At 39.5% G+C, this 12,618-nt stretch overlaps 1 protein-coding gene across 4 annotated transcripts in view; it reads left to right on the top strand.

Annotated features, from left to right (window-relative positions):
- zmiz1a (zinc finger, MIZ-type containing 1a) overlaps positions 1-12,618 on the top strand; it is a 154,973-nt gene that overhangs the window by 104,540 nt on the left and 37,815 nt on the right. For all 4 annotated transcript variants that reach the window (XM_079842059.1, XM_079842060.1, XM_079842058.1 and 1 more), the window contains one exon: positions 7,551-7,670. In XM_079842059.1, coding sequence (XP_079698185.1) covers positions 7,602-7,670 — 69 coding nt within the window. In that variant the 5' untranslated portion in view covers positions 7,551-7,601. The remainder of the gene's footprint in view (positions 1-7,550; positions 7,671-12,618) is intronic.

Raw genomic sequence — 12,618 nt, 5'->3', positions numbered from 1 at the left:
CAACCTTCTGTTCCAGCAGGGATCCCAACAGATCCGAGCTCTGAACAAATAATGAGAGAGAGAGAGAGACAGGTATAGAAAGAGGAACAGAAAAGGCAAATTAAAGCGAGCAGGAAAGATGGGGACTGTGATATCGTGGAGGATGAGGTGAGGAGAGAGGTGAAGGGACAGAAAAGCAGACTCGAGTCAGTAGCTAAGTGCCTTGTGACCAGAATGAAACAGAAAGCTTCAGGCAGATGTAAAGAGTAAAGAAGAAAAGGAGGGGGTGGCAGAAAGGGAGGGGGGAAAGCGGAAAGGGGGAGTCAGTTTGAGAGTAAGAGGAAGGTAGAGTGAGTGAAAGAAATAAATAGAGAGCGTGAGAGGAAGAGAGAGAGGGAGGGTGGCGATGGGGGAAGATGGTGAGCCGGTGCGGCCGTGTTGATTGGCTTGTATGAAAACACATGACTGCAGTGGGGAGCCTCTTGCTCAGGGTGAGTGGCTCTGCTTCAGACCAAACCACATTAGATGAAATGAATCCATTCCCCAGCCTGTTAAAGGAGCACGCTGCCCGGGTTCTGGAGAGAGAGAGAGAGAGAGGAGAGAGGAGGGAGGAGGGGCGGATTGAGTGGCAGGGGAGAATGGGGGAGAAAGAGAGGGAAAAAAGCAGAGATGGGGGCAGGAGGAGGCCAGCACACACACATATGGTGCTAGAGAGACTGCTCGGGAGATTACGGCACATTTTAGGTCAGGACAATAGAGAGCAGTGGAGAGCCTTTACGCTGCCTTTCTGGACTCACATAACAAATGCTGCCTTGTGCTGTCTGCAGGGGCCACTGTCCAGCTCGCTGCTCCTCGCCACACACACAGAAAATGGCTTCAGAGCAAGAACAGAACGGTTTATGTGCTTGGCTATCTTTCACTATTTTTATATTTCACACAGTTTTTGCGTTCCATCTTCATAAAAGGTGTTTGAATTAGTCGACCAGCAAAACAATTATGGGAAAGTTTGAGATTGTGAACTTTTGATACATTTACACTTAAACATATATGAAGATTATTGCTTTAGAAAACAAAATATCATTGTATTTTGAAGACAAGCAACACAAGCACATTTTTCATGAAAATCAGTTGATTAAAAATGATTGTTTACCTATGTTTACAAGACCCAAATTTAGGGCAACTTGAATGGAATAGTGTTAATTCAGAGATAAGCTCTAGCATCATTTGTTTGCCAATGCAATTTGGTTTTAAGTTTGGTTATCCAATCATGCAGTAACATCAAAAAAAGTTTGGGATTAATATATTTATTCCGCAAGAATGAATTAAATAGACATAACATTGCAAAATATTTCTATTTCAAATAAATACTGTTCTATTCATCAAAAATCCGGAAAATCCACATAAATGTTTAGATGCACAACTCTTTTCAACATTTGATAATAATAAGAAATGTATCTTGAGCACCAAACCAGAATATTAGAATAATTTCTTAAGGATCATGTGACACTGAAGACTGGAGTAATGATGCTGAAAATGCAGCTTTGCCATCTCTGGAGTAAATTACATTTTAAAATGTATTCAACTGGAAAACAGTTACTTTAAAGTGTAACGCATATTTCAGTTTTTACTGTATTTTGATCAAATAAATGCAGCCTTGGTGAGCATAACATAAATAAATGCACTGACCGCAAACTTTTGAACGATAATGTAGTAAGTGTCCAAATAATTTTTGGTGCCGCTATTTGTGGCTAGTTTGTGGTGATCGATCCAAACAGACGGCAGAATGTGACGCCAAACGCAGGTGCCCTTGCCGTGGACACATGCCTCTCTGCCTCTCAGCTGCGGCGGTCACACCAACAGGTGCTGAGAACACTTTCCTCTGTCTCTTCTCTGCTGGCGGTCTGGTCTGATCTTTAGTATGACTGAACTCTGATTATCCAAGCTGAAAGCGAGCAGGTCCTGCTAGTCTCATATGTTACACCCACAGACCGCCCGCAGTCCATGCACTGACCGTCTGAGGCATACTGTGCACAAGACCGGTTTCATCTAATTGGCTGGTGCTATTCAACGCCCTGAAATCAAGAGTTCACCAGTTCACTGATGTAGATTAGTATGAACTGTTTTGATGGAGAACTAATCACTGGATTAGTTTGTCAGGTCAGTGGAATCAGATCTATGGGAAATATTCACATAACAAAGAGTTGTGTTTGAGATGCTGAGAAAAATGTAAACTAGATTAGAGCATTAGTGTATATTCCTCTGTATATTCTTCTATATTTCTTCTATGGAACATAAAATAAGATATTTTGAGAAATGTCTAATCAATGGAAATCAGTAAACGAAAATATCTGTTGTTTTCCACAGAAGAAAGAAACTTACACACGTTTGGAATGACATGATATCACAATTTGTATTTTGGGTGAACTGTCCCGATTTAATGGCATGAAAAATGAAGATCAGTTGTGATTTGTTCATTTTACATGTCAGTCAGACTGATCTTTCCTGCCTAAGTGGGCAGCACTTGGCCAGAATAAGATCGAAAAGACATTATGCTGATTGAGTTTATTTTCTGGCTGTGTAGAACTGATGTTCTGCTTGCATTAAAGTGGCGAATGAGAGTCGAGTTGCTTTGAGAAGATCTCTTGGTGGGATCAGAGCGTGAGCTGTAATTATGATCTGTCTTTTAAGCTTGGCCTTTTTCTTGAATTGTGTTCCAGGCTGGTATCAGTCTCTCAATCCCTGTCCTTAACCCGAGAGAGTGACTGATGGTATTTATAGAGAGCTACCTTTGAAAAAGGGAGTCAAGCGTGAGTGGAAATGCAAAACTCACTCATGCAGCGTGTGTCTGATTATGAAGAGATAATTCGCCCTGCCTCTCTCTCTCTCTCTCAACCCTCTTTCTAACCCCACCTTTCTGAAGATTAAACAGTGTGTTTTTTTATACTTCCCTTCCTTGCTTTTGTTTTTGTTCTGAGAGTATGAATTTTGTCTAGTCTCGTTCATCTGATATGATTTAACCTACTGTTTTTGGAGGTTTAGGTTCTCTATACCCTGCTGTTTTACTTCTTAATACCTGGATATCAGCACCTCATCTCATTTTGTATGGTTTTGACGGTGTGAATTCCACAAAATTTGTTTTTATAAGACTGATATTGGTTCATTAGAACCAGTCACTGGTTTCACCAATAGTTTTATTTCTGTTATTCATGTTTGTCAACTTAATTTATTTTACTAATGTTTTAATGAATAACCTTAATATTAAAAAAAAATTACATGTCCTTTGTGTGTGTGTGTGTGTTTAATAATAACAATAATTAGGGGCCAAGCACCGAAGGTGCGAAGGCACCTATTGAAACCGTTCCCGTTCCTATTATTATTATTATTCATCTTCTTCTTCTTCTTCTTCTTCTTCTTCTTCCGCCACGAAGTCTATGGCAGCCCATAGAACCGTATGGTAAAAAGTTATGAAATTCGGCACACTTATAGAGGACGGTCTCAAGTGTCTCCATAGCAAGTTTGGAGTCTCTAACTCAATCCCTCTAGCGCCACCATCAGTCCAAAATTTGACTCATGTTTATGCTAATAACTTTTGAACCATAAGGGCTAGAAACAAAATTCTTTTTTCCTCTGATTCCTTGGCTTAAGACGATTGGACACTATGAAGTCATTTTCCGTCATAAAAATTTTCCCGCCATTTTTAATTTTCCGAAAAACCTACTTTTACGAACTCGTCCTAGACGGTTCATCCGATTTGCACGAAAATTTAACCAGATCATCTTCAGACCATGCTGACAAAAAATCTTGCAAATCAAGTTGATTCGTCAAATCATTTGCGATAAACGCGCAAACAAATTTTACGTAGCGGTTGCAAAAACACACTTAAGGCAATATCTCCGCAACGCTTTATCGTATTCAAACCAAACTTGGTACATTTCATCACAAGCATGACTTGAGGCAACATGCAGCGTTTCGGCGCAACGCCACCTACTGGTCCAGAGATACGAAAAATGGCTATTTTTGCTTATAACTTCTGAACTGTTTGTCCAAAAATCATAAAAGTGGTCTCGTTACATTCAGGACGGCATGCCGAGTCGTCTGATATTCAATTTTACCATATCGGCCATTTTGGCTGTCGGCCATTTTGAATTATGTGCTAAAATGCTGTATTTTATGAACACATGAACGGATTGTTACGAAACTCGGTTTGGGTCATCAACACGGTGCCCTGAATGAGCCCAAGAAGTTTCGAAACAGCGCCACCTAGTGGAGAATTTTTTTTTTCAAATGCTTATAACTTTAGGTGAGATTGACTTATTTTCATGAGAGTAACTTTTTTGTCTCCTGAATCCTCGCCGAGTCCAACGATACCAGACTTGCCAGGTTTCGGCGTATTATTTGTGCAGCGTTGTAATTTAGCACTTTAAAAACATTAGCTGATATCTTCGAAACCACTAGTCCGATCGAGACGAAACCAGCATCAGAAGTTCGGAAACATAGGTCGATAGCTATACAATAATGCCCAAATGTCAAAATATTGATAGTAAGGGGGTGTAAAATCCAATCAAAGTCAGGTGTCAGTCATTTTTCATGTGTTTTTTCATATAAATGTATATAACTCCAAAACTACACAAGATATTTTCACCAAAATTGACACAGACATGTATGGGCTCACTCCAAGGACACATAAAAAAATGATAGGATTGTGCCACTTGGTGGCGCTATAATAGAACAAAACATGAAATTCCCATTGACTACAATGCAGTTTTATGATATAAAATGCTATGCTTCACAAATGATTTGGTGTATCATTACGAAACTTGAAATTGGCCATCAGCACCATGCCTTTAAGCTGCTTAAACGGTTTCAAAACAGCACCGCCATGTGGTCCATACTTATAATGAAAAGGCCTCTTGAGGCTATATCTCTGCAATGACATATTGACACTATATTGACACTCTGCTTTGATATATTGACACCAATCTTTGCATGTGTCATTGTTCCCTTATTCTGACCACACCACATCAATTTCGTAACTGTGCCACCTATTGGTTGAAAGTGATAAATCATTAAATCATTATTATTGACTGTATTTATCATTTTACAGCTATTTTGCCTAAAATCACCTTACTAGGTCTTTAATTGCTCATTGCTGCCGTTGATCTGACATTGCCAGCATTTTTGGCATGTCTTGTCTTCTTCTTTGCGCTTGGCCCCGGTATTGCTGCTTGCAGCTATATTAATAATTATTATTATTATTATATTTAAAGCATATGTGATTTGAGTTAGTCAGGGCCAAGAGCAGTGAAATATTGTGAAATGCTTCCATCATATCTGATTGTATACTTTCTGTTTGGAGTGACTCCATGGCTAGCTTCTGCTTCTCTTTGAATAATGAGAACAAGAGTTTGTTTTCATTGAGGTAGTTGGTGTGTTATATAACTGGTGTTTTTCCAGCCTTCATTGCTTGAGGGGTGAGAGAGCGACAGAGAGGGAGAGAGAGAGAGAGAGAGAGAGAGAGAGAGAGAGAGAGGGATGGGTGATCAAGCTGTGTGGAGTTTTGGACTCTAGGCTCTGCTTTACGGCTCTCTGACGTCATAGATCAGGATGTTCAGCAGCCACTGTAATGATGTTTTCATGTCATCACCACCCTCTTGGAAGCCCGTAGCTTAGAGTTTGCACACCAAACAAAAGCTGTCTCACGAGAGAGAGGAGGAGGAGGACAGTGAGCACCCCCCCAATTCTTCCTCGCACTGCTCGTAGCTGGAGGTGAGAGTGACAGCGGGGTAAGGAGGGAAATAGTTAATCAATAGCCACAAGGTCAGACAGGCGAGCCTTTGGTTTGAGCGTTCCCTGTTAGTGGGTTGGAGCAGAGGATTTGTAGCGCTTGTAAAGGCTTAAAGGAACACTCAGCAGTTATTTGTGGTGGTGCTGATGGTCAGGGTGGCAGGGCTGCAGTGTGTGAGAGAGAGAGACACCTGCTGGCCTTTGACCGTTAATGCAGCCACATCGACCCAAATCCTGTCGGAGCAGTTTTGCCAAATTAGCATTACATTTACTCTTTGCCAAAAAAGAGTACTCTCTTATATCCAGAGCAATTTACATTGCATTCAAGGGACAAGGAGACAAGGAGGACTCAAGGGAGTTTTAACCATATTTATTTCCTGTTTTTTTTTTCTCCTAAAATTCCTAAAAAACAAATCTGAAAAAATATAAAAATATAATATTTAATTTAGAAGCAAAATTGCTTAAGATATGACTTTTTTAGAGAGAATATCGTTTTGTTTTTTATTTTATTTTTTCAAAAATTTGGGTCATTAAGTTTTTTTTTTTTCAATGCTTGAATTCAGAAAGGATGCATTAAATTGATCAAAAATTATTTAAAAATATGTATATATTACTGTTTTTCAGTATTTGTGATCAAATAAATGCAGCCTTAGTTACCTCCTTTCAAAAAATCCTACCGACCCAATCCTCTGACAAATGTAGTGTATTTATGGTTTGAACAAGTCTTCTTGATTAAATAGAGCACAATTTTTTCTTCTCATGAGAGTTTAATTTTTTACTGGGAAACAATACAAATACTGATTATTATTATTATTATTATTATTATTATGATTAGCAGTGATTGCATTCAGCTGCACATTTGGTGGTTATTTAGGCTCAAACTGTGGCGTGTCGTGCTGTTTTATGAATCTGACGTGGGTTCAGCACACTTCTATTATGCAGGTACCAGACATGCAGTCTCATCCGTGACTTACATGCTTAAACATTTCATGTGGGCTTAAGAAAGCACTCTTAATACCTGTCCTGAAATCACTTCCTGAAATGCACTGACTGCTTTAACATATATAGGGCACTATCTAACCCTCCTGAGAGCCGGAGACGATCCCCGTCCTGTCACGCACACAGCCGAGGTATTTGAAGAGCGCTTTTATCAGACCTCTGCAGTGGGTGGTGGGGGAATCTTGCTGTCTGTCTGGTTTTTTTTTTTTTTCTCCCACATTTGTAACTTGGAATTTTAAGAGTGATGGCAGTAAAGTGGTCAGATGAGAGATGAAGTCCCGACATTCCCTTTCCTCACCAATTAATCCTTCCGCGTGTCGGCGCAGTGAGTTACAGCGCTGGCCACGGAGCCTCATGTTTATTTGCCAGCGAACGCAACTGTAAATCAGCCTGCAGAGGCTAAATTGATAACCTTGAATGTAAGGCCTGATACCTTTAGTGGCGTGTAATGGACACACTGATGGGGTTCAGGCATTTGTAGAGGTCTGATTAGAGTGTAAGCACACATACTGACACTTCTTCTACTCCATCCTTTCTGAGTTGTGCTGTTGCTGATAATTTATGAAGATCACTACTGCGCTTTACTTGTAAGAAACTAAGAGGAGTGTCAAAGTTACACCGTCAACATGAAAGATGGATGGGACGGCTCCTCCTCAGCCACTACTGAAATGTCATCTGAGCACTCAGTGTCTTTCAGGGCCTTGTTGAGATCACAGATTTGCGCTGAAGTGCTCTCCCGTTTTTCTCTCAGCCTGACACACTCTTCTCTTTGTCTGTCCATTTTTCAGCGAGAAGAACTTTAATGGCTTCCAGGTAGAGAGAAAGAGGCAGCAGTCAAGATGAACTCGATTCCTTCGATGGACAGGCACATACAGCAGACCAATGACAGGCTGCTGTGCATCAAACAGGTGAGGAACCAGGAAAAGAACCACAGTGACACAATGACTGTCCGTCTGTCTGTTCATTGTTCCAGACTTGGCTCATATCAGGTTGCTGAGTATGGTTGGAGTCTGAACTCCGTTGTCCTCCTCGGCTGTTTTCCAAGCATCTCCTATCAGTCGATTGCTTATGCTTGTGTACACAAACACACACATTACTTAGCTATCTATGTGCAGACATGCCATAGACTTCTATTACTTTTAAATTAAGCTAATTATACTACCATTCAAAATATGTATTTAAAGAAATGAATACGTTTATTCAGCTAGGATGCATTGAATTGATCAAGAGTGAAAGTAAAAACATAATGGTACAAAATATTCAAATAAATTCTGTTTTGATATTTTAAGCATCAAATAATCCTGAAAAAATGTATCTGGGGTTTCACAAAAATATTAAGCAGCACAACAGTTTTCAAAATGATAATAATAAATGTATCTTGAGCACCAAGTCAACATATTAGAATGATTTCTGAAGGATCATGTGACACTGAAGAGTAATGATGCTGAAAATTCAGTTTTGCCATCACAGGAGTAAATTAATTAATATTTCACAATATTACTGCTATTACTGTACTTTTGATAAAATAAATGCAGCCTTGATGAGCATAAAACTTTCTTCAGAAACATAAAAAAAAACGAACCAACCTCACACTTTTGACCGGTAGTGTATAATGACTGTACAGATTGACCCAAAGCCTAACCCTACACCTAAATTAATACTTTTTACAATTTCCCCTAATGATTTGTCTGATCATTTCTGAGGATGTACAGAAGCATGATTTGTGTAAGTTATATACAATTTTTTTTAAACCTATCAGTAGGTATCTGTACATTTAAAGCAAAGGGTTTGGATAATTTATGAGCACTTCAATTCAATGTGGGAACTACTTCAAATGTGCTCATGTTTCACTATATTGGTGAGGACATTTGAAGAAAAATGGCATTCATAACCATAGTCAAACTTACACACACACACACACACACACACACACACACACACACACACAAGTATCTTGTGATTTGTAGACTTTGATAATTGCAGTGTGCTATGTAGGTGTGACATTATGCTTTTCTTGACAGATTTATGGGAATATTTGACATGCCAACTTGTTACAGACAGTTCAGGATTTTTCATGTCCACACAGTTTTCTGCTTAGCTTTGTTGTCTCTGCTTCAATTAGGCAAGTCTTAGCGCTAATAAGATCATGTCCACAGCATGTAAGAATCCATTGAATTTCTGAGCCAATTTAATTGGTTACAAATGACACCGTTATCTCCGTTTTGCATTGCAGATTGAGCCTGATTAAAACTAAAGACAAAACAATATCGATTGTTGCTCATTAATCATATTGATATGGCGCATTTAGTGTGGGACTGTAGTCCCGGTGAGCTCAATTTTAGCAGAGACAGTATTTGTATTTAGAAGTATACTTTATCATTTTATTTTTCCCCTGATGTCCAGATATTATTTTTATCAGGGTTTTTGTGCCAACAACAGTAATATAGTTTTACACAACTGTTTTTCTGACCCTTAGGCCGTGTGTCCACCAAAGTGTTTTTTTTTTTCCCAGAGGCTAGTGTGTTTTCCAAATTGTTTTCAATTGGAGCGCTGCTGAGCGTCTATTTCACGCTGAGCGCTGAATGCTCTGCGTTTTTTGCCGGTCGCCGAGAGTTGAAGAATGTCCAAAACTAGTGCCAGACCAAGAATGTTATATTGTGTCTACATTTTTATATTCATAAACAAACTATTTGAAAAATCAGATATATAGCGTCTCAACTGAAAAAAGAAACGCTGCGCTACTGAAGCGGTCGCATTTCAAGACGTTTTCAGAAGAGTGCTGGTGTTTTCAGCAGGCTAAAAACGCTTTGGTGGACACACACCTACTGTCTTTTTGCTACTGTACTTTTAAGACTTCCATATTTAAATGACCTCTACATCCAGTATGTTGACAATTTGTAACTGTTCTAATATTTGTGACGGCAATATGTCAAAAACCTGATACTCTTTCCATCTAATAGGGGTGTTTCCTTTCCTCTCTGTCCCGTTTCCCTCCTTTCATCATTCTGCCATCCTGTCACTCAATCATACGCCTGCCTGTCATACAATCTTTTCTTCCCTCGGCTTTACTCAGTTGGTTATAATGACAGAAGTGTAAAACATTATGTCCAATCTCATGACTAACACCCACATGAAGCCATCAGCATGTTGTGATTGTAATGTCGATCAAATGGACCATTTTCTCTCTTGACTTCTTTGACTTTTTTCTATTCTCATACAACCAGCCATCTGAGTTTCATTTACAAGTCCTTCCTATAGAATTTCTCTCTTTTCTCAATGCGGGCTTCCTCTCCAGCAGTTAAAGCCCACACACTGAGCAGTCAGCAGCCAATAGCTGTCAATCACACAAAATGAGATCCTGTTCTGTCTGAGAGGCGCAGACTGACATCACAATCAACTCAAGGCGAACTGTTGCATTGAATTGAATCACACACTCACCCAAACCAATTTTTCCTACAATTTTGTTGTATGTTTTATATATATGTGTTTTATGTACTAGTTATGGCATCTGTGAATAGTGTCCCCATTTTCACAGTTTTCTTTTCCTTATTTGTGTAGCATCAGTTTATTCTGCTAACTAACTAAAACTGAAACTCTTATCATTCACATTGTTTACTTTTGAATGCACAATGAACGTTTGGATGATCAGAACAATTCTCTTGGCTCATTCTCCATCAAGAACATGAGGAGGAATTTAATGATTAGAAATAATAAGTGAAACATGCCACAGCGACTCATTTTAATTAGTCTTTCTTTTCTCTTTTCTTCTTAAGCAAGAAGAAATTATCATTCACATGGAACATGAATACAAATTTGCTAAAGAGTATTCTGATGCTGGAGGAGGCAGTTATTCATGGTCCATGTCCCGTGTAGGACTGATGAAATGAGCTCGTGCTCTGGGATTTCCTCTGACAGATTAGTTGATGAGAGCAATTGCCCTTAAGATTTCAAGATCCTGACCTTTTTTTTCCCGTCTTTTGTCTGAGTGAAATATTGAATGTGGTCGAGTAATTGGTAGATTTATTTCCATAGAATTACCTTTAATTGCTTAATTTAGTAAATAAAATTGAGTAAATTTAGAGTCATTCTGTACATCTTATGTATATATAATATGTTTTTAGTTTTTTTTTGCAAAACCGGAAAGCTAGGCAAAGCTGGATAATAATTTTTTTTCTAGAAATTGTATTGTGATTTCAATGTTTTAGGGAAGCGTTTCTAGAAAAAAGGTATATTCATAGAAATAAAAAAGATTTTTTTTTTTAAAGATGTCATCAGTTTTTATTTTTTTATTTTTTTTTACTTTTTACTTTTCCAGTCCTGGAAATACTACGTTTAAAAAAAAAATCCAGGTTTTCCATGTATGTGGATGTTGTATGTTAACGTCATATGTAAATATTGTAATGCTTACTTTTTGCATCGTAGTTACTGTAACTGGATTGAGAAAACAGCAAGAAAATAGCAAGAATCTTCCATTATACATTATATTATATTTATATACAGTGATTTGCAGTATTGATGATCAGAAGTGTAGATGTCCAGACAACATGGTCAGGCAACATGATTTAATGCCTCTGGAGTGACTGTTCACAACACACAGAGCTGCCCTGAGGTGGAGAGGTCCTGTTTGGACACCGTGTGCTTGGCAGGGGAAAGGTGGAGTGCTGAGATTTGGCCACTGTTATGTTAACACCTGTGTTGTGATCCTGCCAAAAACCTTTCATTGCTGACACACTGCTCTGAGTGCCCACCATCATAACAGCGAGCTTTGCATACCCTCCTCTCGTTCCTGTGTGGTAATCGTGCGGTTAGGCCCAGACATCAGAATGTTCGCTTAAACAAAGAATTGCCTTTCTCAAAATGGAGATTTTTTTAATGTATTATTTTTTTGGTGAGAGGGGGAACGTTCGCTACCCGCATATCCCTTATGCTGTGCAGGATTTACTCAGCAGGGTTCTGCGGCAGTAGACATTGGCTCTTTGTCAGATGAGCTCTTTGTCAACACACACACACACACACACCAAAGCCGCTCATTCAAATGGCGACCTCTGCCGCCCTTGGAAGACAATGCCGCTTCCTCGCTGCAAGCCGGGGAAGAGGAGGTGTCCGTCGTAGTATAATGGTCTTCAAAGTGCGCAGTCTCCTCCTCAGAGCGGCCAAACATTGCCGGAGCATTAAACGTGCAAAGGCTCTGAAGAGGGTGTACAGATTGCTCGTTTGTTTAAATTTCTTGTCATGTCTTGTGCGCCACCAGTCGCTGGAGAGTTTGGGTGGGGGGAGGGCAGTCCTGAGGGGAGGATAAACAACCTCGGCGCTCAATAAATAAAAAAATCGTAGGGAAAGGAGAATAAGCCTTTTCTCATTCAATTCTGCCACAAAGCCCCCCCTCTTGTGCTCGCCTTATTGGCCGGCCTGCTTGACTATGGCTTTCAGAGGTGCAGATCTATTACATCTTAGTGGACAAAAGATGATGAAGAGTCTGGATTAGGACGTACTGCGGTGTGTGAGGAGGCCTTGAAGCACACTGAGCTCTTTGTCAGAAGAGTGGATCTGTCCCAGAATGCACAGCTGCGTTCAGACCAGGAGGCCTTGGGTTACCGGCTGGGTTCTTGCAGGGCTGTGCAAATGCACCAAGTCAAAGGGCAGGGGGAGCTGGAGCACTTGGCTGACTGAAAAACATACTATATTTAAAAATATGAAGCTCATATTTTTATTAAAAAAATTCAAAAGATAATTACATGAAAATTGTCATCATTTACTCAAGTATCTTCTGTGGAACACAAAATATTTTTGAAAATGTTATTAACCGGTCAGTTTTGGTTACTATTGACTTCCATTGTACATGTTTAGAATTACATG

Source organism: Gobio gobio, assembly GCF_949357685.1.
Source record: "Gobio gobio genome assembly, chromosome: 18".
In the NCBI taxonomy this organism is placed as follows: Eukaryota; Metazoa; Chordata; class Actinopteri; order Cypriniformes; family Gobionidae; genus Gobio; species Gobio gobio.
Note: the sequence above shows the minus strand (reverse complement) of the source record. Positions and strands in the feature narration are given on the sequence as shown.